Genomic DNA, 23,801 nt, shown 5'->3' with positions numbered 1-23,801 from the left:
GCTGGTGACTCAGTCCTGTGAGTGTGAAGCACCTGAGGCCATCCTGACACCTCCGCTACTCAGGCAAGTTATTCATTAGCAAGAGCAGCGTGAGAATACCCAGACAGCGCTGCCTTTCAGGAGCAGACTGGCCAAACAACCTACTCATTAGCACTTATGTATTTCTTTAAAAACTCTTCTTCTTCCATTTATGTGCACGATGTGCATGTATGTCTGTGTGCCTCGAGTGTGGAGGCAGAGGCTCTCTCACGGGAGTCCTGGGACCACGCTCAGGCTGTAAGGCTCAGTAGCAGGTGCTTTTACTCACTGAGCCAGCCCACCAGTGCTAACAGAGACTGATTTTTCAGAAGGCACACTGTAGTTGTGGGTTTGTTTGTCTTGGGCTTTGATATTAACTCTGAAACTCAAACCCATTTAAATCCATGCACACATGTCAAATGATCTGGGTTGCTGACTGCATCAAGCTGTTCCTGGAGGGAGGACTCTGCTCACTCTGTGTCTCTGTGCACCCCTCTCTCAACACTGGCCTGACAGAGCAGAAGCCGCTCATGTCCACAGTGTGGGCCTTCACTTCAAGCTCACATCTTCTCCCTTCCCCTCTCTGACATGTCTCAGAGTCCAGGCTGGCCTCATCTGCCTTATAAAGTAAAACTTTAAAGACTGTCCAGAAAAAACCCATGGCACCTGCACTGAACAGTGAGGGGGCCAACAAAGTGTCAGCCTTCTCATGTAAGCAAAACGGACGGCACTGAGAGTGACCAGCTGGCAGGCAGTGTGGCCCATGTTTACCATAGGTTTTAAAAAGCTATTTTTGTTTTGTTTTTTGAGACAGGATTTCTCTGCATAGCCATGGCTGTCCCAGAATGTGCTCTGTAGACCAGGTTGGCCTCGAACTCACAAAGACCCACCTGTGTCTGCTGGGACTACAGGTGTGGGTCACCATGCCCAGCAAAAACTTTATAACACCTACTACTCTATTTCTAAATCCCATAAATTACAAAAAAGGCTAATGATGTGAAAGTTAAAAAAATAAAAAACAAAGCCAAAACCAAACCAACCAACCAACCAACCAACCAACCAACCAACCAACCAACCAACCAAACAAAAAACCCCACCCAGCCCGTTAGCAGCCAGGAGTCCTTCCCAATAGTTCCTTTGTCATTAACAAGTATTTTTGTTAAATCTCACTGGCACAGGTGAAAATAAGGTGAAAAAACACTTTTCAAAATAGACATAGGACTTGAGGTATAAACAGACAAAAAGTCAAGAGCAGGAAGTTCTGAGCTGCTGCTTCTCTGAGGTTCTTACCTGCTCGGGACCCATGGAGGACAGCCCTGATGTAGGCACGGAGGTCACTGAGGTCATGCTCATCTGGCCTGTCATCTGGTTCATGTTGCTCAAGCCACCCGTGTTGGTTGCCATGGACACATTGATGTTCATGTTGTTATTGTACATGCTGGTGTTTGCTTGTTGCCCAAAGTGTGGTGGGGACTGCTGTGAAAACATGCTGGAACATGGGAGGTGGGGTAAGTCTGATGGTAAACTGAGGTAGTCTTGGGTACTTGTTCTAGAATGAATGTATCTAAAGGGATGCTGGCACAGACACCAAGCTTGCTTCTTCTCTTACACACACTACTGAGAATCACACACACTCCTACTTTCCCAGCTGCTGGGGGCTTGCTGTTTGCTTTTTGTCACATGTAATGATAAAGCCTGGTTCTGTGTCACCGCCTTCACAGGAGTTCTACAGTTAGGAGTGGTACCTGCTTAGAGGTGTTGCTTTTGTTCCAGAACAAGAGGTACTGTGCTAGGCTTCTGTGAAACTGTTGACTTTTGCTAAAGAGTAAGCTGGCTTTTAGCAGTTCATTTGCTATTGCTTGCTCAAGCACATACAATTTAAAAAATATGGATAGAAGGGATGGCTATTCTGTAGAAAGTTTCTAAGAGTGATCATTTATATCAGACTCAATAATGGGATGTTACCTGTTTCCACCCATGCTCCCCTGTGCCCATCCGTTCATGTCTGAGGCGGGCTGGTAGGCTGGGTTGGCTTGAGACTGCTGCATCATGGGACTCTGGGTATGTGCCATCCGGGGAGACATTAGAGGACTCTGGGGAGTTGTAGCCCCAGTAAAACCAGGATCAGGTTGTTGACTTATTCCTTAAAAACAAAAACAAAACAGAAGTCCAAAAAAGATTGTTAGCTATATCACAGAGATAATGTTCCACGTTACGTATACACAGAAAAATTACTTTCAAATGTCTGATTCTGTACAAATTATTAGACGTTTGAAAGAAGCTGAGACAGGAGTGCGTGGTGAAAAAAAAAACCCTCTCCATACTTGAAATCTCTACCACAGTCACAGGGGTCCTAACACTAACCTCAGGGCTGGAATCAGAGAAATGACACCTGCTCCTTATGGCCTCGCCAAACCAAGGATGAGCCTACTACATAGGCTTGATTTCATCTGAGCCGGTCAGTCACTGTCATTGTATTGTTTTAAATTTAGTTTGAGCTCATTAAATTCAGCTCTATACCTAAGTCAACATATGAATAACTTTACATTAAATTAACTTACATTATCCCATGTTCAGGTGATGTATTTTAGAAAATACATAATTGCATGTCCACATTGGCTTATTTTGTTTTTAAAAAAGGGCTTGTGGCACTTGAGTGTTGACAAGATTATCTATTTCTTGTTCAGTTTCTGGGTAAAAGAATTCACAGCAAATGGAAAGGAATCTCAGCAGACTTTCCTTAGCCATCAAATGGAAACCCAGCAGAGGCAATGGGAAAGGGAGGTGGTGAAGAGGGCATTTCAGGGACTGAGTAAGAACACATTTTTTAATCCTATGCAGCACTTAATATTTAAAAGTAGCTACAAAAGAAAAATCTAAAGAGGACAAAAAAAAAAAAAAGCAATGCACTGTCTTGTTGTTTACAGAGACAGGATATTTGTATTTAGGCAACACAAAGGCCTTCATGGTTCCTTACAGATCACTCAGCAGGGTAAAGCAGAGCCATTTGGAACACTTAATGCCATCGAGAAAATGTTCCACATTAAGTATACACAGAAAAATTACATAAGCATTATGTAAGCACTAAGAATGCCACTATTGAAGATGATACAACACAAATATTAATCTCTATGACATTATCCTTGTATCTCATCTGTTAGACTAACATTACAGAACAAATCTATATAAAGTAAAGCAAGTGGCTTCCCATGTGGGTCTGTTTAAAACTTCAAGAATTACCTACTCAGTAAAGACTTGGTATAATCTTGAAAGTTTTTATTTTCTTTTTTGATAAGTGTTGTCAGTAACAAATGAAGTCTTTATTTTTCAAAAACTGTAGACTGTTGGTAATATTTAAATTGATTTATGTCTTTTGACATTTCATATCTAGTTACTGATTTGTGTCAGACTCAGAGATAATCAAATATAAGTAGCAGTGTATAATATATTCAAAGACACTGACACTCATGCATGCTCACACACCCAGAGATACATAAACACTTAACTTTGGTCATTCTTAAAGAACCACAACCCAAAGCAAAGGAGGACCTGAGCTAACAGATGCGTACTGTGTGGGACTGGGAGACTCTTGCCAGACCCCAACCTCCTCCCAGGTTTCCCATCATTCCCTGGTTAACCAGGCACAGAGCTGTGACCAGGACTGAAGGGCCTTGGGGAGAAAGGAGAAAGAACAGATAGGTCAGAGAGGACGGCGACGGCAGGAGGGATCGAAGTCCAGTACCGTAGTTCGGAGGAAATGGGAACTGCTGGGCATTGGCCTGGGGAATCCGGGGATTGCTCATGGCTGCTGGGAGACCAGTGGGAGCCACCATGCTTGGGGTCATAGTCAACCCTTGTCCTCTCATCATCAAAGTTCGCTGCTGCACCTGCTGTTGCTGATGCATCTGTCTCTGCCGAAGATGCTGGTTGAGGATTTCTCTCTGCCTCTGAGCCAGCATCTGTGCATTGATAGGAGCCTGAAATGGGGGGCAATCATGAAGGAAAACCAATGACAGACAGGTCAGACAGGACACCAATGGCATGCATATGTAACATCACTTGGAAAGCAAAGTTCCATGAAAGGAGGTCCTCAGAAAGGAACACATGGTGAGCACGCTCTAAGTCCCACCTGTGTGCCAATTCTATAACCCTGCTGATACCAACCAACTCATTTCTTGAGGGTACAGTCAACCAAAGGACTTCAAAAGAGCACAGGCCTTTCTACAGGAAGACTGTGTTTATTTTTAAATTTTATTTTATGTGTGCAGTGCTCACAGAGGGCATTCAATCACCAGAAAACGGAATTACAGGTGACCATGTGCTGCTCTGTGGGTGCTGGGAATTGCACCTGGGTCCTCTAAAAGAGGAGCCATCTATGTAGCTCACCTGTCAACTCTTTATTCTCTTGCTCTAGCCTCCTGAGTGCCGCGAGTACACTGGGATTACAGCATGTGCAACCTCGCCGGGCAGAAGACTTTTTATATAAGTTGAGGACAGCATTTAGAATCTCTTCTAAGAACATTCCAACCTAACAAGAAACCAAATCACTGCCAAAGGTGACTTTGGAGAGAGAGAGAGGTGGGCATGATCTGATAGTGACTTCAGTTACCTCACTTAATCTCTCTGCACAGGTGTCCCCTGTCTATGGCCATACCACCCCAGATGAACCTGATCTCAGAATGGTCTTTACTTGGGTTGATTGTGCTGGGAGGCCAGGATGGGTGACATGGACGTGAGAGGGGACCCTGGGTGTGTACACTGGTGCTGGGATGGCATACCCTAGCTACTCATGAGGCTGTCCACTCTGTAATTCCCAACATCAGTACGCACAGCATAGTTAAACCATTTATGACTGTAAGTATAGCAGCAAAGAATTCCATATGCTTAGCATTTCCCACCAAGGGGAGGGTGTGATGGACATGTGGCCTTCTTATGTGGCCCAACAGAACCTAGCAGGCTTTGTGCTGGTGCTGTACTGTCCAGTGTTCTGAAGTGGAAGACATGAGTGTGCTTTACGGAGAAAGTGTAAGTGTTGGGCAAGGCTCGTTTGGGTCTGAGATAGCCTGTTGACTGAGTTTAAGTTAATGAGTAAATTACATATACATAAAATGTCTTCACACAGAAACTCCATAGAAACAAGGCCATGTATTGATATGCTGAGAACAATGTTGTGATCAGAGTCTCGAAGGCTAAGCCTGTGTTCTCATGGGAATGTTGGCCAGTCCTTGAATCCAGGATTGGTTGGTACTGTCTAATACAACTTTTGTGTATTACAAGAATCAGCTGGCTTTGCCAACAGAGGTGGCACTAAGAGCTAAAACATGGAGTCAGAGGACTGGGGAAAAGCCATTCCAAGCTGGGTGGACCTAGGGTATGCAAGACCAGGGTGTGGACCTGGGCTGGGTGGCTGCTTACTCAGCCTATCTGGGAGGAAAAATGATGGGAGAGGCTTCTCACCTGAGATGGTACTCCAGGCCTCAGAGTCAAGTTCACATTGGAGACACTGCTGATCTGATTCATAAGTGGCTGGCGATTCTAAACACAGACACAGAGGCATTAGCTTTTGTCGGGAAGGGGGCAATTTGAGACAGGGTCTTACTATGTAACCCAGGCTGACTTAGAATCCATCCATATTTTTTTGAGACAGGGTTTCTCTGTGTAGTTCTGGCTGTCCTGTAGACCAGGCTGGCCTTGAACTCACAGAGATCCACCTGCCTCTGCCTCCTGAGTACTGGGATTAAAGGGTAATGTAGCCATTCTTAGCTCAATACATTTACACAATAGGAGATATGTACTTCAAATCATCTTTTCCAATTAACAGCCCTCTCCAACTCAACGCTAATCTTCTTGAGTCCCCAGCCAATCATGGCCCCCAGCCTGAGAGTTCCATGCAAAATTAACCTGCTGTGCTTGAAGGCGATGCTGAAGCTGAAGTCTCAGTTGGTTTGGCTGGTTCTGCACGATGCCCGTGGGCCTGAGACCTGGTCGGGGCTGCATCCGGAGTGTGGTGTAATTTGGCCGCTGTCCCATGGTGTGAAAGTTTGGATCTTGCATGGGATTATAGCTACCCTGGGCCATTTGTGCCTGAGATGCATACTGCTGTGGGAAAACAGAAGCCTTCTGCTCCAGCATTATGCCAGACTCTTGACTTGAGAACTGCTCTGGATCTACAGCTTGGCTCTGAAAAGAAACCCCAAATAAGCACATAAGTAAAGCTACTAAGAACATGGTACTGAGCAACAGGCTGCTCTGTCTCCCAACTGTAACTGATGTTTTAGAAATACTGTACCAACTTTACCAATGGAGGTTTTAGCCTGCCTCTACTTTTCCTTCTACACAATGCATCTTTGTAATTACCCAAGGGAAGAAGCAAGGGTCAGGGTGTCTCCCTGCTTCCTCCAGGTGGTGGGACCAAGGACCATGCAATGCTCCTACTCCCCTCCAGTGAGAATCTGGCAGGGGCTTTGATGAGCAGGCAGCTGCAAGTGTTCCCTCTTTTGACTGAGCACACAACCCTTATCACTCATTTTAAGTCATGATTGCCTTAGTCCCCATTAGCAGTGCTGGGAAAACAGCCCCCTGTCTTCACTCTAGAAAACAAAGCAGACTTGGGGACATAAGGCCGATGGACTGCAGGGAGTCTTTCCAGCTAAGACTTGGTACGCTTGCTACACATTACAAGGGGAAGCTTGAACTCTTCAGTGGGGTGAGACACTGCCTCTTATGTTTTGGGTGGGAACAGTTTGATATAGGGTCTTACATAGCCCAAGGTGGTCTCTAACTTTCTATGTAGACCAAGTTGGGTTTCAACTTGAGCCTCTGGCCTCAAGCTTCCAAGTGCTGGGATTACAGGTCAATGCCACAATGCCTGGCTTACACTTGTTTATTAAGCTGTTCTCTATGGCTGGTGGAATTTCTTTTCTTTTTTTTTTTTCTTTTTTGGTTTTTCGAGACAAGGTTTCTCTGTGTAGCCCTGGCTGTCCCGGAACTCACTCTGTAGACCAGGCTGGCCTCGAACTCAGAAATCCACCTGTCTCTGCCTCCCAAGTGCTGGGATTAAAGGCGTGCGCCACCACTGCCCGGCCGACTGGTGGAATTTCTTACATTCCCACACTTTGCTACAATTCACTTACTACATGCCAGACATATTCAATGTGCTTGCCATTTGATTTTTAGACAGCTGCTTCCCCTATCACAGACCTATAGCGGGAAAGGAATGGGAGGTGTAAGGATATACAGCAGATCCTCCCTGTGCCTTGACCAGCATCTGACAGAGAATTTGCAAGACTGCTTAGGATCTATTTGGTTAATTTAATTGTCTGAAAGATGCATTTTGTTTTTAAATCTCCAAGACATGGTCTTATTATGTAGCCCTGCTGTCCTGGAACTCAGTATGTAGACTGAGTTGGCCTCAAACTCACAAAGATCTGTCTGTCTCAACAGTTACTGGGAGTAAAGGCATGTGATGCCATACCTGGCTGAGATGTGTCTTACAGAGAGAGCTGCACAAACTCCAGCTGCAACTTACATTAGCTACACAGTTTTTAAAAATGTGTGTGCTCATGTGAGTGAGTGTGTGTGTGTATGGGTGTGTGTGTGTGTGTGTGTGTGAGAGAGAGAGAGAGAGAATGAGAGAGAGAGCGAGCAAGCACAGAGTGAGTGCACGTGAGTGTGTAAGGAGGCTTGGAAGATTTCTGAGGATGCAGCTCTTTATTCAGTTCCGAGACAAGGTGTTTGTCATTTCTGCCAGTGGGCTGATCTTCCTGTTTCTATACATAGGAAATCTAGAGCTTTCTCAGGGAGAATGTCTTAAATCTATGTGGCCTGAGTATCAATGTGAAGATGTAATATACCTGGCCAGCCCTTGTCCTAGAAGTCACGGCTACACATCTAAAGGTCTTTAGAAGGGCAAGCCCCAGCAGCAGGAAAATCTCAAGCAGCCTTCAGGTTATTGCTATGGTAGCCCTGCCTCAGTCCTTCCAGCTGTCCTGGTGCTGCACAGCATCCTGGGACAATGATAATGCTGCCTGTGGTCTGTGGTCAGCAGGACGGCTTCAGTACTCTGCTCTCTCCTCTCTACAACTTAAAAAGCATGCATGCATGGAGTACCACCAGCAGGTAGAGCATTCCTTGTTGAAATATCTCAGACCTTTATATCTGTTCATATTTAATGGAAAATCTACTTAGGTTATTTCCATATTGTTCTATTTAGTTTTTGCTTTGAGACAGGTCTCACTTTTTTTTTTTTTTAAGAATTCACAGATTATGCTAGACTGGCTGGTGGTCTGGGATCTTCCTGTTTCCACCCTCACAAATTCACCACTGCTGGGGTGAAGAGTGTACCACTGAGCCTGGTGTTTTTTCCTGGGCTCTGGAGATGTTTGTAAGACAAGTACTTTATTTTTAAACTGTGTATGCAACTCTGGCTAATGTATAGTACATATGCATACCACACTTCCACCACTACACCTAAGAATGCTGTCTGCAGTTCAGCTTAAATGACATGGTGACTAACCTGAAGAGATGTTACAGAACATTCAAAATGATACAACACTGGTTTTAATTTTTCAAGTATTTAATTTTTAAAGTATTTCAATATTTTGGAGGCCAAGACAGGTCAACTGGCATAAGTTTGAGCCTAGACTGGGCAGGGGAAGATCTCTTAAATCTCCTAAAAATCTAATCTCTTAAAACACAAAACCAGCTGGGCAGTGGGCGCATGCCTTTAATCCCAGCACTTGGGAGGCAGAGGCAGGCGGATTTCTGAGTTCGAGGCCAGCCTGGTCTACAGAGTGAGTTCCAGGACAGCCAGGGCTACACAGAGAAACCCTGTCTGGAAAAACCTAAAAAAAAAAAACAACAAAAAAAAAACAAAACATAAAACCCCTTCCAAAGTGCCCCAAAGTGTTACAAGTCACTGAGGAACTCCAAGGACATTTAAGAGTGTCACTTGCATAAACTCGAGGACAATCATAGAAAAGCTGAGTTCTAGCTGACACTAAAGGCAACGCCAACCAGCTCCACAGGAAACAGGTCCCCGGCTACTTTCCGGCTTTGCTGAGGGTGCACCGTGTAACCTCCAGTCATTTACTCCACTCTGCTGTTTTCAATATGAATCGACAAGTCTGAACTCCCACCTACGTCTGCTAAACTCTGGGAATTATGACTGTTTTTAAGGTTCCAGAGTCTTTAATGACGGTGCCACTATCCTTACAGAGACATGCTGCAGAGCCAGGCAGCCTGGCCTTGGCAGGTGCTTGTGACAAAGAGAGAGAGACTGGCACTGGACGGGAAGGAGGACTCTTCTAGATCCCTCCTTCTACTGCAAACCAGGAGGCGATTTCACAGGACAGCAGCTGCAGGGACAGCTTCGGACACTAAAGGGGGACATGAGGTTATCCCAGCCTCACAGGTATTCTCAAATCAAAGCAGTACAGTCTATTACTTCTTCAAATAAACTAACTGGGAAACAGAGAGAAAACTAAACTCACTAGGGTGGTTGACATCTTCAATTGTTATGGGTGACATTCACATAAGGGCTGGAGTGTTGGGCGAGCTGCAATCATACATAGATGCTTCTGCTACCTATGTGTGAAACAGTCCTTTCTCAGTAGTGGCTGCCTACTCAGTTCACAGGCACAGCAAGACAGGCCTGTGCTCACACTGTCTCCCATCCCAGTGGTGAGGACCAAGGCCCCCAGGAAGCAGTGACCCTGTGGTTTTTCTAACATGTTTTCCCCTAATCTGCCCTATCAGCAAGCATGGGCAAGAGGCTCTGGGCTTTACTTCTGCCTTTCTGCTGTGACTCGTCTTATGTAATGGTCCTTCCCAGGTGCTTCTTGGGCAACAGTTTATGTGAGAGTAGGAGAGAGAAGAGGAGGAGTAGGGAGGCCTGCCTATAGGGAGGTGAAAAGCATCCCAGAGCAGCCCGCAGGAACAGAGGCTTTGGCCTATGCAGTGCCTGGCCACTGCGATGCTCTGGCCTACCTGGCTGACCAGTTCTGGGATCCCCAGAGCTCTATCAATCTCCTCGAGGCCATCGAAGTTTCGCAGGGCTAAATACAGCTGGTCTAGAAGAGCGCCCTCATCACTTGGTGACTCTGCTGCAGGATGTGGACACAGCAGGTCATCAGGGGAGCTGCCGAAGGGCTGCCTGTAAAGAGACAAATGCACCATCGGCTGGTAGAAATACCAGCTGATTTCTAGGGTCTCTTCAACAAGCTAAGCACTGAACAGAATGAAGATTTTTGAAAATATGCACCTGAAAAATCCACTTTATTTAGTGTTAATAAAGGCCAGTTAAAGCAGTTATGTCTCTATACCCTCCCACAAAGTAAGGGGTTAGCTTAGCCAGGTACCCACGTCTGTGCAAAGTCCGAAAGGCACTGCCATAAAAGCTACTTTGATGTGTGTGTTGGGGGCTCACCTACCTAACTTCACAGAGCTGCACGTTTGTGTGTGTGTGTATGTGCACTCGTGCATGTGTGCATGTGCACGGATCTGCTGTGTGTGCTGACAGGCTCAAATATTCTAGAGCTCTCAGCAGAGTGCAGTGACTGTGCAGTCCTTTCCTGTGAGGCCACAGTGAGCACAGAGGGGAGAACAGCAGACTCACGCACTTGAGTACAATCTGGGCTTGAGTGAATTGCCTGAATTTGCAAGTATTTACTAAAACTCTGAAGAAGTGTACCTGTTAGCCCTCATGAGTTAGGTGTTAAGGGAAGGAGATCACAAACCTTCTACCTGTAATTGCTATAAGGCAATATGTGATCTTGTCACTAAACTGTCATTTCTATGGTATATAACATAATTAAGTTACCAAACAAATTAGAGGAGCTTCTAGTCACTGCAAACCTGGGAGAGAAAATAATACTAGTATTTCACCAAAGTCAGTTTTGTATTGTAGACCTACTTCATAATACCGTGGAGAACGCACAAGTTTACAGATAAACTTACTTTTTATTGTGTGTGGTACTAGGACTTGAACCCAGGGGATCATATGTGCCAGGCAACATATGTTCACATCCCAGAAAACTCATTCTTAAACAAGTGGAAATAAATTTATCAAGGGACTTGTCTGGCCCTGGCCAGGTCAAGTCCGCTGTTTTCTTAGGCAGTCTAGTATGCTACTCTGACTTAGAACTGTAACCTGGTGTCCTGCTGAGCACCCAAACCAACAATTAATTTCAAACAATGACAGTAGAATGAACCAATGTGCAGTCTATATTCCCTATGTGGTCCCATGGTTTAGAGGAAATCACCCAGCGGGTGTCCTTCGATGCCTCATCTCACTTGCTGACCTACAGGTCACAGGTCACAGTCCTACTGCTTCTGCTCCATAGCGAGCTGGCTGGAGGCCACGTGAGGCAAGAGCACCACAGGCTGCGTGGAGTGTGTGCATCCCTGTGCTCGCTCTCTCCTGCCACTAGTAAGGTGAGAGGCTTGTGGAAGAGCAGCCTGCCTGTATTGAGCATGTTCAACATGTGCTCTCTTCGTTTTTCTCCATAATCCACACTCCCTAAATTAAATCTCAAAACACAAGTGAGATCAGATCTCTCCTCTCCTGTTATAATTTAGGAGCTGAAGAGAAAGTTGCAGAGAAATGACAATGTGAGGAAGAAAAGCAGACAATCACATGTCACAGTAGGATCTGAGGAGACACCCCACATGAGTGTCCAACAAATGGATAGACTGGGGTTCAGAAAATTCTGGTAGTCAAAAGTCAATGTCGGTTCTTGATCATGTTTCCTCAGGCCTGGGAAGCTGCTTAGTGAGATAATGAAGTACTGCCTCTGTGCTGGACAGTTTCATGTCACCTTGACAGTCATCAGAGAGGAGAAAACCTTAATTGAGAAAATGCCTCAGTGACATCCAGCTGTTGGCAAGCCTGTAGAGCATTTCTTAGTGACTGACGTGGGCGGGCCCAGCTCAGTGTGGCTGGTGGTCCTGGGTTCTATATGAGAGCAGGCTAATAAGAGCACCCCTCCCTGCTCTTCTGCCTCCAGGTTCCTGTCCTGCTTGAATTTCTGTCTCAACTCCCTTCAGTGATGGGCTATGTAAAGTGTAAGCCTTTCCTCCCCAACTTGGTTTTGGTCAGTGCTTATCACAGCAATGATAACCTGAACTAGGACAGGCTCTGTCCAGCTGTGTTAGCAGCTGTTAGTGTCTGTCAAAAGTACTGCAAAACAACCTTCCTCCCCAGATTCCTCCACTGATAAATAACAGGCAGTGTGACGTCTAACCATGACAGACTGTGGAGTCTGCGTGAGCACAGCCTTGCCAACCTTCATCACACTGAAGCTGGGGAAGCCCAGCCTCAGCCTTTCTGAGAACGAACTCTTAACGCTGCAGCAACCAAGTACTTACAACAGAAAACAGATGCCGAGTTAGACACACACTACTGAATAATAAAATACTGCTGTTGTTGCTGTTGTGTTTTTCTGAGACAGGCTCTCACTAAGCAGCCTAGTTGCGTGTTTCAGTAGCTCCTCCAGCAGAGTCTTGGAGGGAGTACCCGGGCACAATAGCCGAGTGCATATGACTCACTACGTAGGCTAGTCTGGCTTTGAAGTTAAGAGATATACCTGATTCTGCTTCCCAACACGCACACACACATGCATGTATGCACACCAATACTTTAAAAAAAGTAAAAAGAGGGAAAAAAAAGGAGCAGTTGGAGAGATGGCAGAGGTTAAGACACTTAATGCTCCAGCAGAGGAAGCTCAGTCCTAGCACCCACATCAGGCAACCTTTGGAAGCCCAGGGGCTTCTGCAGCATGTGGTACATATAAACTCACGTACGCACGTACACACACACACAATGTGTGGATGAAATAAAGAGAAGGTCTGACAGACTGTCAGAATCTGACAAACAACCGAAAAAAACAAAAGGTCAGTGTATAAACAAGGTGGCTAAAGTCTTGTAGACACACACACCTGTTCACAGTGATCTATTAAAGCCTAGTGCACACCTGTGATTCCTGCTCTCGGGAGGCCCACGCAGAAAGACTGTGAGTTTGGTTTTCATTTTCAGTTTTCTTTGGGACGTGGTTTCTCTGTGTAGTCCTCGCTGTCCTGGCTGCTGTCCTGAGTGCTGGGATTACACACACACACACACACACACACACACACACACACACACACACACACACTGTGGGCCACTAGAACTGGCTTTTCAATGGGCTGTGGACCTGAGCTCAGGTCTTCATGTTGGTGTAAAAAGCACTTTATCAACTGTGTCACCTTCCTGGCTCCGATGTCAATGACACTGTTTCTCTCTTCAAGCCCTCCATATATCTCTCCCAGCTTAGTTCAAGTTCAGGGCTTCCTTTTTCATTTGTTGTTGATGCGCATATGTGTATGCATATATTCCTAGGTATAACCTGCTTAGCCTGTATAATGTTACACTTGCATTTGTAGATGTTCAGGGCTGACAGGTGGTATTGATAACCAGTTGGTGTGTTCTTCCCTGGGGAGGACTGTTTCTCCCTTTCAGCATTTCTTAGTGGCCTGCAGTTCTTGTGTAGGACTGAGGCCTCATGGGCATTCCTCCACCCACTTTGGAATATTTATAGTTATCCTTGACCATGTCCTGCTCAGGCAGCCATGTGGTGAGACTTCATAGGTGCAGCCTCCTGGTGTTTCCAGGACATAGTCTCTCCATGGTGGTCTGGCTATACATACTGTCCATCCCTTCTTTCACCATGTTCCCTGAGCCTTAGGCGAGGATGTGTTTTACAGATATAGCCATTGGGATAGGGCTCCACAACCCTCATTTTGATTGTGACTTTCTATAATGGTCTCTGTTGCGAAGAGATGAGAGGGAGGACTTATTTAGCTAGATTCCAGAGAGGCGGTGGCCAACCCTCCTCTTTTTTTTTTTTATTTTTTAATTTTTGTTAATTGTGGTAAAATATGCACAACTCACAATAAGATCACTCCCTATTACCCTACACCTACTATGTAACCCCTGACCGAGCAGGGTGCTGTGTGGCCATATGCACTAGGCCGCTGTGCCCGTGTACTTCCTCCAAGACTCTGAAACCCTCTCTGTCAGCCCTGCTGGACGAGCTACTGAAACATTACTCCCCTCACACATCTGTACTGCGCACTGCTACCTAACACCGCTTAGCAGCACAAACATCACTTTTCCAGCTAAACTGCCAAGGGTTTAAAGGCGTGTCTAGGCCATGCTGATTTCTGCACCCTCTTTTCACTTTGTGCCTAGTGGATGACTTGGTCTGAAGAAATGATGACTGGGCAAGTACCATCCATTCCGAAGGAATTCATCCAGCATACATTTGAAACAACTGATAGAACCCCACAAGCCATGAGCTAACACTCTTCTGACTCTCGGGGTGCACGGACTTACCTGTTCTGGCTGGCAAAAGACGCCTGGTCTATAGGCAGGATGCTCTCAGGCCATGGGGCAGTTTGGTTTGGAGGGGCCTGCTGTTGATTATACTGAGGTCCACCCATGTTCATCTCTAACTCAGAGGGCCCTAAAAGAGGGAGAAGAAAAAAAGAAGAAAAACTTAAAATTTGCATCTTATAATTTAGAAAGCATCCATGTTTACTGTAGGTGAGAACAAGATGATGCAGCTCTGATGTGAGGTACAAATGCAAGCAATGAGCACAAGTCTCATGCTGTCCACCTGAGGGCGCGCGCACGCACGGCCAGGTCAGAAATGACAGCAGGATGTCCGGCCTCTCACTTAAAGCTTTAGCAGAACCTTCAACTCCCTTCCTCCCTGCATCCCACAGTGCAACATTTCTGCCACACTCCACTGGGTGGCTGCAGAAGACTGGAGTGAAGAGGACCGTGTATCTGCAATATGGTATAAGGCTGCACAGACCCACTGCAAGGGACCAGGGAGCAGATGCGCTGGTCCTGGTCACCTGCACCAGAACTTCCACAGTCTTAGCTTTCCCACAGCAGGGCACACATTCAGATATACTTCACTCTCTAAGATTCCTTTTGTGGCTCTAAGGCACATGAGATTTCTAATTATTTTATTATCCATTAACTGGGTATCCACAACAGGCAATTTTCTACTGGGCGAATTCACAGCTTTGTACTGTACTTACCATTGGAGAAATCCAGCTATATGCTACACACTAAATCTTACAGAGGTGTATTAGGAGTACCAGAGTGAGACAACCATCAGCAAGGCAGGGAGTACATTAAATATCTATATAAGACCTCTGTGACTTTTATAAGCGTCTTACTAATGTCTCAGCTTAATTTTCCACAGAAATCTCTTTTGAGTTTGGTTTTTTTTTTTTTTAAATTTTTGGTATTTTCAAATAACACAAATTTAAGTCTGAAAACCACCTACTACCATGAGTATTTGTGTAGAAACGTATTTATAAATGTCATTTTCAGAAATATTGAATCAAAACACACACACAGCACTTCCATACCTATGGAAGAAACCTGATGTCAGAGTTAGGGCAAGAGGCCCGCTCTTCTGTCAAAATAATCTCACATTTTCCTGGGAATGAATTAGCACTTCCTGTGCAATATCTAACAAGAAAGTTTACAAACATACCCTTTTTAGAATTGAGCTAGTGTTTAGATCAGAGGAAGCCTATGTCTATGATTACAAAAATAATATCAAGTAGGAGCTGTAGAGACCACCGATCTTGCTTTCCCTTGAGATAGGGTCAAATTTGCTACATAGCTGAGGACGACGAATCTGCACTTCCCAAGGGCTGGCATTGTAAGTTATTGTAATAACAAGTTTCCTGACGATTCATACATCATACAACTCACGCATTTTAAGTACAACATCCAACAGGTGTCAGTATGTTTGGGTGTACCACTGCCACATCAACACAGACACACTTCACCTACCGGAGATGAAACCCTTGTCGCGGGAGTCAGTTCCTGCTTCCTTCTAGGCCTTCAGCCTTAGGCAACTATGATGAAGGTTTTGTGGAGTGTGCACAAAAATTTATTTCAATAACGTGAATTGCCTCCAAATACAATCCTAGAGATGCCTGGCTGCCGGGTCATGTTCTTGAGTGACCATGTTATCTATCAATGAGGCCGAGGGGAAGATGCTGACTTCACAGCCTGGCTGAGGGCTTTAGTGGTTCAGGATGGCCACATAGAGTTCGACATTGTGGCTCTACCACCGAACTATTATTTCTTTGCCTTTAAACTACGATATACACATTTATCTATATGTATGTGCAGAGCATTTATAATATGACATTTTAATGTATTTTGCCTCCAAATTAAAATTAGGTAACTAGTCTATGATTCTACAGGGTTTTACCAAAATTCCATTTAGGACAGCTTCACACCAGAGGATTGCCTAAGCACCAAGCCAGAAGCAAGTCCTGGAAGGACCATGGAGCTGACAGTCCATCTGAAGGAGGCATAAGGAGTACAGAGCAGCAAGTAAGGAGCTTACCTATGTTCATGACCTGAGACTGAAGCATCTGTCTTTGGCCAGGCTGGCTGTTGGCTCGCATGGGGATGCTGGCTGTTGGGTTCCGAATCATGCCTCCTTGGATTGGCCGGTTCATGGCACCAGTGGTAGCGGCACAAGTGACTCTCACAGCTGGACTCTGTGGTGCCCATTCCCCAGAAGGCATGTTGGGCCGGGAAGTGCTGCCGCCAATCATTCCTGCACGCAAGACAGGAAACTGAGAGATGCAGACATTGAAAACAGCACATGCATGAAGGCCAGACCTATGTACAAGACCCAGACCATGACTGTAACCTGCAGTTGGCCACAGCAAACATTCCCCCTGGGGCAGATGTGGGCCCTTGACTAAGAACTAGGAATTGGTGATTACTACAGTTCTCACAGCAAGCATCTGCTACTCTATGCTTCAGAAGAACTGTGAAAACTGCTCCCAGATGTACTCAGAACAGGCGCCGCGGCAAGTGGACAACCCCAACTTCCTTCCTCAGGAAGTGAATCACATTAGCTGACACACACGTCAGAGCTCTACTTTCCAAAAGGGAGGTGAGGTGAGGAGGAACAAGGTAAGAACTGATAATCAATCCCATAGTTATCAACCTCAGTCAGAGAATGTCCTGCAAAGCCTTTGTAAGAGCTGAGCATCCTCCCATCCTTCCAGTGGGTCAGAGCCTGGGACACTTTGGAGCATGCAGACATGCTCACTGGATGACCATCGAGCGAGGCTGCCCCACCGCAGGCACACTTCTGTATGGACAGGGTACTTCAGCAACAACCTCCATCAAAAATTAGAATTTGGTAAATTTCAAAATTTACCAAGAGCAGCCTCTAAGTCCTAGGGAAATTAAAGACCTTCCTGATACAGTCCTTGCAGCTAAGGGGTTCTATCCTCCTGGAGCACTGCACTCCTGACCACGGAGATGCAGAATGCGTTAGGACAGGCATGAGAAAATTCTTCTACATTTGGATCTGATCATGTGGAACAATGATAACTCAACATCACCAGGCAGGATTCAGGGTCTATTACTGTCCAGGTCCTGGGTGATGGCCAAACACTGTCTAACACATACTGAAGGAGAAGCCTCACAAACATCTCTTTATTTTGAAATGTGATACAGGGGATATAAAGATTTTGCTTTCAAATATATGGCTTGCTTTCATTTACTTTATTTCGGTTAAGCAAATCTGGCATAATGAACATGTGGCTAGAACATGGATGTTTCCTTACTTGTGAAGTGAGGTATGTGCTGAGATGTTAAAAGGTGAAGTGATTAGTTAGAGTTAAAGACTGCAATATTAAGATATATTGTAAGCCATTTATACTTTAGCTATACACAGATATTATGGGAGAAAAGGTATTTTAGTTTTCAAAATAATCTCCTATGTAGACAGCATTACAAGATGATAGTCAGTAGGAGGGTCAAGTTACCTATAACTCAACAGCACCAGTGCAATGAAAATGGACGCTGTTCCTTTCGGTACTGGTCTTTATATCTTGTGATCTTGACAGCCTGGGCACTAGTAGGTCCTAGGACACCCAGTTTAGTGGAGCCCATCCCCACAGTCCTAGGGTCTAACATAAGACTTCAACAATGTAGACCTTCCTATACTCATGGATAGGGAGCTACTCCTAGCCATTCATCAGCTACTTCTCTTTAAAGAATTTTACATCACCAAATATTTACTTAAGTCATTATTTTATTTAAGAGTGATGAAGTGAATATATCACTGTTTCCATGAATCTATAATTTAATGAGGGAGTCAGTACACATGTGTATACAAGCAGGAAGAATCTGTTGAATGAATAAACTGATACAGTATAGCTCATGCCTCCCATGAATTCTCTCTCAGTAACTGGAGATGAAACATCCATCATTTCCCCTTAAATAGCTCTCTGACCTTCAGTTAACTAAAACGGCAATGTACAGGGATTACAGACTGAGCTAAAAATAAAATAGCGAGAATTAAAGCACCCACCAAGTGTAAGCTCTTTTTATAATATCTACTTATTTCTATGCTCAAGTCTCTAATACGTCACCGAGACAAGGAAAGAAAACTGTAAATTATAGCCAGCTCTTTCATAGGAAGACAGCATTTTCCTAGACAAATGCCGCTGCAAGGCCCACACTGTGAGTTCATTCTGAATTCTATGGCCGCTGTGGCAGAAGCATGTATCATTTAGGAAATGTTCTTGGGCAATATGGAGGACACTGGAAAACCATAGCAAATCAAGATCTAGCGAGATCACAGGCAACTTCTTGAATCTCCAGGAAGCCACCCTGATTGGTGTGATTTCAAAGCAGTGTGCTCATTTAACTTTGCCCTCACCTGAAGCTGTTAAAATGCTTCAACTTTAAGAAAACCGAAGACAAAAGCCAATAAGACAAAACAACACAGTCTATGGCTTAAGTTGTCCTTCAGCAACAACTCCTGCAGAGCTAAGAGAACAATGGAAATGTGGAAAGACAGGAAAAAGATCTAGAATTGTGGAAGAATGGTAGAGTTTTAAACTTCTATTCGTTTTTGGAGGTATCAGCACATTACCAATGGACACTAACGAGTATTAGTTATGGTACACACACCCTTCCATTTATTTTGCATATATCCTTCCAAGTTCAGACCAGAAGTTGGGATAGAAGTGAAGAAAGTCTAGAGAAGAAGACTGACATCAGAAACTTCCTCAAAGCAGGAGTTGAAGAATGGCCTGGTCAGCTTGACGGAATGGCTTCCCAGAGGCCTCCCTCATAGGGAATCCATGGGGTTTCCACATTTCACATGACAGCATCTAATACGCTTCTGGTCAAGTTGTACCATTTGATGTCGATGAACACACTGTTAAATTACACAACCCACCAGTAAGCAGCAGTACCTGAGCCCTTACCTGTGCTAGTGCTCCCTAAGTTGCCTTGGCTTCCTAGCATCCCTTGGTTACCCATCATTCCTGGCTGAGGTATCACTGAGTAGGGGCTATTGTTTCTGATTGGTGGGAAAGGTCCAGCACCAGTTGGGCTTTGCAATGTGATGTCAAGTGGTAAATTCTGGTTTGGCAATAACCTGCCCAGTTGCCCTGGTCGTGGGTTATTAAAAGCTAAGGAGAGAACAAATGAAAAATTAAAGGTTAATAAAGGACAATGAAAAAGAATATTAACAGTAAGTAGTGTTTAGGAAAAATGCCTCCTGTAACATGACAAAGATGTACATCACCGGTTAACCAAATCCATGAAAGACAACTCACAGACAGAAAACATACACAGCACCCGGTAGGTATTATCTAACTCGATGGCCTTGCAAAAAGGAGGTGTAAAACAAGTACCATCTTTTCTCTCCAGGAATTTTAGTGTTGAAAATTTTTTTCTAACTAAACCATTGATACATTAATACAATAGTGTTCATGTTACACTATTTACATGTTGGTGGGTGGGCTTTTTTTGTTTCTCATTTTTTGTTTGTTTGTTTGGATAAGGTCTCCCCTCAAATTTGGGATGGTCTTCTGCTTCAGGAGTTCTGATTTTCACAGTAATAAACCTATAAACATCTCTTGCATGCAGCAGCAGACCTACACGCATGTAGTTTGGATGTTAGAACACTATTTCTTAACTGGGCTCAAGGTTTAGAATAAGTTAGAAGTAGATACTTCTAGTGCCACTAGAAGTTAAAACTGTTGAGTGTACACTGTCACCTGAAACAACACTGCACTGTAGGCTATGACTAGCAGTATGACTTTACTCTAGGCACATATTTAGAATTGAAATGATGGATTTTTATGGTTGGTTCATAAGAACTGACTGTACTAAGCAGTAATCTGCTGTCAACTAGATGACCTGTAATTGTATAACAATGCGATCAAACACTCAAATACTACACACACCAATTTATAGAGCTAATTTATTAGGGATATCAAGACTTTACTTTCTTTTACTTTTATAAGCATACACTGCACTAGCAGTTAAGAGAAAGAGAACTTTTCAACAACCTATGGTAGAAAAAAAAATTCAGAAAAACCGGTGCTGGGAATGGACATTCCTTACCTTGCCCAGCTCTGCCTTCCTACGGGTCAGTTCACTATCCCAAGTCCTATTGGGAGCTCCCGAGCATAGGAGCTGAGAGCCTCTGCCGTGTTCTTTGCTACTGTCTGGGTTAAGGAGGACTATCTCATGTTTCTTACCGTATTCTCTCAATTCTTCAGCTTTGTGATTGCCTGGGTCAAACAAAACTTCACCTTACCTTCCTTTACCCCTTTCCAGAATGGTCAGGAATCATGCAAGAAAGGACTTAGCTTCTAAAGGGAGCCATCTCTGATTTGACTGAGGTTTGCTTTTTCAGACTTGAGAACACTAGTAGGCATCAGTGTCCTACTGAGGTGGAAACAGTGTTTATGTTTACCAGCACTGAAGAGTTGTCCTTCTGTAAACTATACAAAAACTGTTCTTTCACACAAAACTGAAAACTTAATGTATTCTATCAGAGTGAATGGCATTTTTTACTCAGCTAAAATTTAAAGTAAGATTCCTAAATGACAGAGCAAGGCAAGGCATTTGTGAGCAGCCTTTTAGTGAACAATTAAAACTTTTTTGAGACAAGGTCTCACTATGTAGCTCAGTTTGGCCCTGAACTCAACATCCTCCTGCCTCAGCCTCATGTCTGGGATTACAGGCATGTAGTAACCATGCCTGGTTTGAATTTTCCTCCCCAAAGGGAACTATGGCAGTAAGCTGACTGAATACTTTGACAGACTAGGACAGTAGATGGTGCTGTTTTATCACAGAAAAGCTCCAAGTAACTAAACTGTAGCCGACTTGGATAATCTGTTTCTGGTGGGGATTAAATTGGAGACTGCTCGACATCCCGGGACCAGTATACTCACTGCTCTGTGGTAGTCGCAGTGCTGCTTTCTGGGCTCCGACTGGTGTGACAGGACTGCTGTCCGCTGTGAGCTGCATGAGATCATTGATGATGGCTTGCTTGTCAACTGACCCAGGAGGAGCTCCTGGCCTTGTGTCTGGGAAAAGCTGTGGTAACTGACTGTTCTGCAAATCATCCAAAATCTCTTCCAAGTTGTCCAGCTCGCTGCCAGGCTGCAGTCAACAAACAGAAGTGTACATCCAGGTCCATGCTCCAAGAGGGGACCCCAACCCCCTGGCAACTACAGACCCAACCATCACAGGGCACCCCAGCCAAGTTTAATATGAAAACAGGTATGTGCAAATGTCAGGCCTAACCATGGGCCAATCGTTTCACTGAGGACTGCAATCTAATCTCTGGATCCTGACTACCTCACCTAGAAACCAGGCATGGCTGATTTAGAAAGAAAGCTGTTTCTTACCTTGTGATTCACTAGCAGTTTATGTATTCCCTTTATTTTATGTGGACCACCCCATTAATTATGAAAAAAATATATCCAATTACTTTTAATTGAACCACAACTTACAGTTTGGATCTAGGTTTGGTGGTTAAGTTTCTTTAAGAAATAACAATAAGGCTGGTATAAAATATGGTACAAACAACCATGGCTACTTCCCTTGTGTGTGTGCGTTGCTGTAAAATAAGCTTCAAAGACTCATGAACTAGCTAAGTCTTGGTTTTTCAATTTGAAATGTGCTTTTTGTTTGCTTTTATTTTAGGTTTTGAATGGCAGTGGATTTCTTATTAACTAGCTTAGGTGACTAGATATATGGATGACCAACCTAGCTTTTTTTCTCCCACCTAGTTTTTTTGAGACAAATTTCTGTCCTGGAACTTGATCTGTAGACCAGGCTGGCCTTGAACTCACAGAGTTTTACCTGCCTTTGCCTCCCAAGTGATGGGATTAAAGGCATGAGCCACCATCGCCTGGTACCAAACATAGCACGTATTAACTTGATTTCATATGAACCAGTTTCTTAAAATCATTTCTTGAATTCAATTCCCATTGCCAATATTGATTAATAACATTAAGTATGACCACTACTTTATATTGACTACTTTTGTGTGTATGTGTCTGAGAACTAGAATGACTTCACTGACATTCTTTTGGGTAGACCCTCTGAGGGTGCTAGCATTTAAGATCATACATTGCAATTACACAGGAAAGTGGTCAAACAAGTGTGATCATGCCTGAATCCCAGCACTTGAGGCTAAAGCCAGCCTGGGCTATGTAGTGAGCTATAGGCTAGCCTGGGCTAGAGGGAGATGGTTTCAAAACTGAACAAAAGTATCTGAGTCCACGTGAAACTGGCAAAGCAAACACTACTGGTCTCTATAGAGAAGATGGAATTGCTAAGACTTTTGTCACTGGAAATACAGTATCTACATAGAATACCTTTATCTGAGACAAGCTCTCCCTTTATGCAGTCTGGCTTCGCCTATGACTTCCTGTCTTCCCCCCCACCCCAGCCCCTGGCCCCTCGCCAGCACTAAGATTATAGGAGTGTGCTTCTGTGGAGTCTACCATGTCTTTCATTTGTGTTGTGTGTGTGATTGTCAGAGGCCAACCTGTGGGAGCTGATTCTCTTTCCCATATGGGTCTAGGGGATAGACCTTGGATCATCAGGCACAATGACAAAGGCCTTTGCTAGCTGAGCCTGGGACATCTCTTGTCGGGTTAGGAAGTTCTCTGTTGAAGTGACATTTTGATTCTTTTCAGAGGCAGCTACTTAAGCAATGAACTTAGCCACTCCTTTCCAGGGAATCCTTCATGTACTACTCTTAAAACAAGAAGAAGGGCATTTTTGTGTCACTCATTTCCAACAGGACAACGAGCTTTCTATGGGAGAGGTACAGACAAGAGATGTGGCCTGAAAGTTCCTGAGGAAAGGAAGCCTTGCACACTCTGGATCAGCTGTGACTGACAGGTCCTTCAACAGTGAGGCTTGTAGGGTGGGGGTGACGGTCAGTCAACAAGATGTATTCTTTGCATCATTAAAACTAAATCAGAAATTCCTATAGCTTCCTGATTCCTCAGAAAAGTGTCTCCTATGCCTGTATGATAACAGATGAGAACAGGGCTCCAGCGAGCTACCTCTGATCTCTGAAGTAGAGTCCTATAGCAACGATGCTTTATCCTGAGAACCTCTGAAGCTCGGTGTGCAGGTGAGGGAGAACGCTGAAATACATGAGAATGTGCCTCTGACAGCCTGGCAAATTACCCCGGTGAGAATTACAGAAAATAGGCTCATGGAAACAAAGTGAGAAGTGTGTGTGTGTATGTGTGTGTGTGTGTGTGTGTGTATTCATTTTCTTAATAGATGCACTTGAGTTTGCCCCCAATGTGAGCCATGACAGAATGTTTTTCCTGTTACAGGCTACAGAAACAAAATTATAAACCACCTTAAACAAATACAAATTTTTTTTAAAAAGAAGTTTTGGAGA

The 23,801-nt window shown here is 44.4% G+C and overlaps 1 protein-coding gene across 1 annotated transcript in view; it reads right to left on the bottom strand.

Moving 5' to 3' along the window:
* Positions 1-23,801, bottom strand: part of Ncoa2 (nuclear receptor coactivator 2) — a 231,436-nt gene that overhangs the window by 8,431 nt on the left and 199,204 nt on the right. Inside the window, exons 12-21 of the mRNA XM_028769101.1 lie at positions 21,319-21,529; positions 19,336-19,542; positions 16,440-16,655; positions 14,390-14,519; positions 10,006-10,171; positions 5,920-6,198; positions 5,476-5,553; positions 3,761-3,995; positions 1,984-2,161; positions 1,309-1,507 (exon numbers count right to left, since the gene is read on the bottom strand). Coding sequence (XP_028624934.1) covers positions 1,309-1,507; positions 1,984-2,161; positions 3,761-3,995; positions 5,476-5,553; positions 5,920-6,198; positions 10,006-10,171; positions 14,390-14,519; positions 16,440-16,655; positions 19,336-19,542; positions 21,319-21,529 — 1,899 coding nt within the window. The remainder of the gene's footprint in view (positions 1-1,308; positions 1,508-1,983; positions 2,162-3,760; positions 3,996-5,475; positions 5,554-5,919; positions 6,199-10,005; positions 10,172-14,389; positions 14,520-16,439; positions 16,656-19,335; positions 19,543-21,318; positions 21,530-23,801) is intronic.

Source organism: Grammomys surdaster, unplaced genomic scaffold (genome assembly GCF_004785775.1).
Source record: "Grammomys surdaster isolate TR1022 unplaced genomic scaffold, NIH_TR_1.0 64, whole genome shotgun sequence".
Lineage (NCBI taxonomy): Eukaryota > Metazoa > Chordata > Mammalia > Rodentia > Muridae > Grammomys > Grammomys surdaster.
This window is presented reverse-complemented; position numbering and strand designations above follow the sequence as displayed.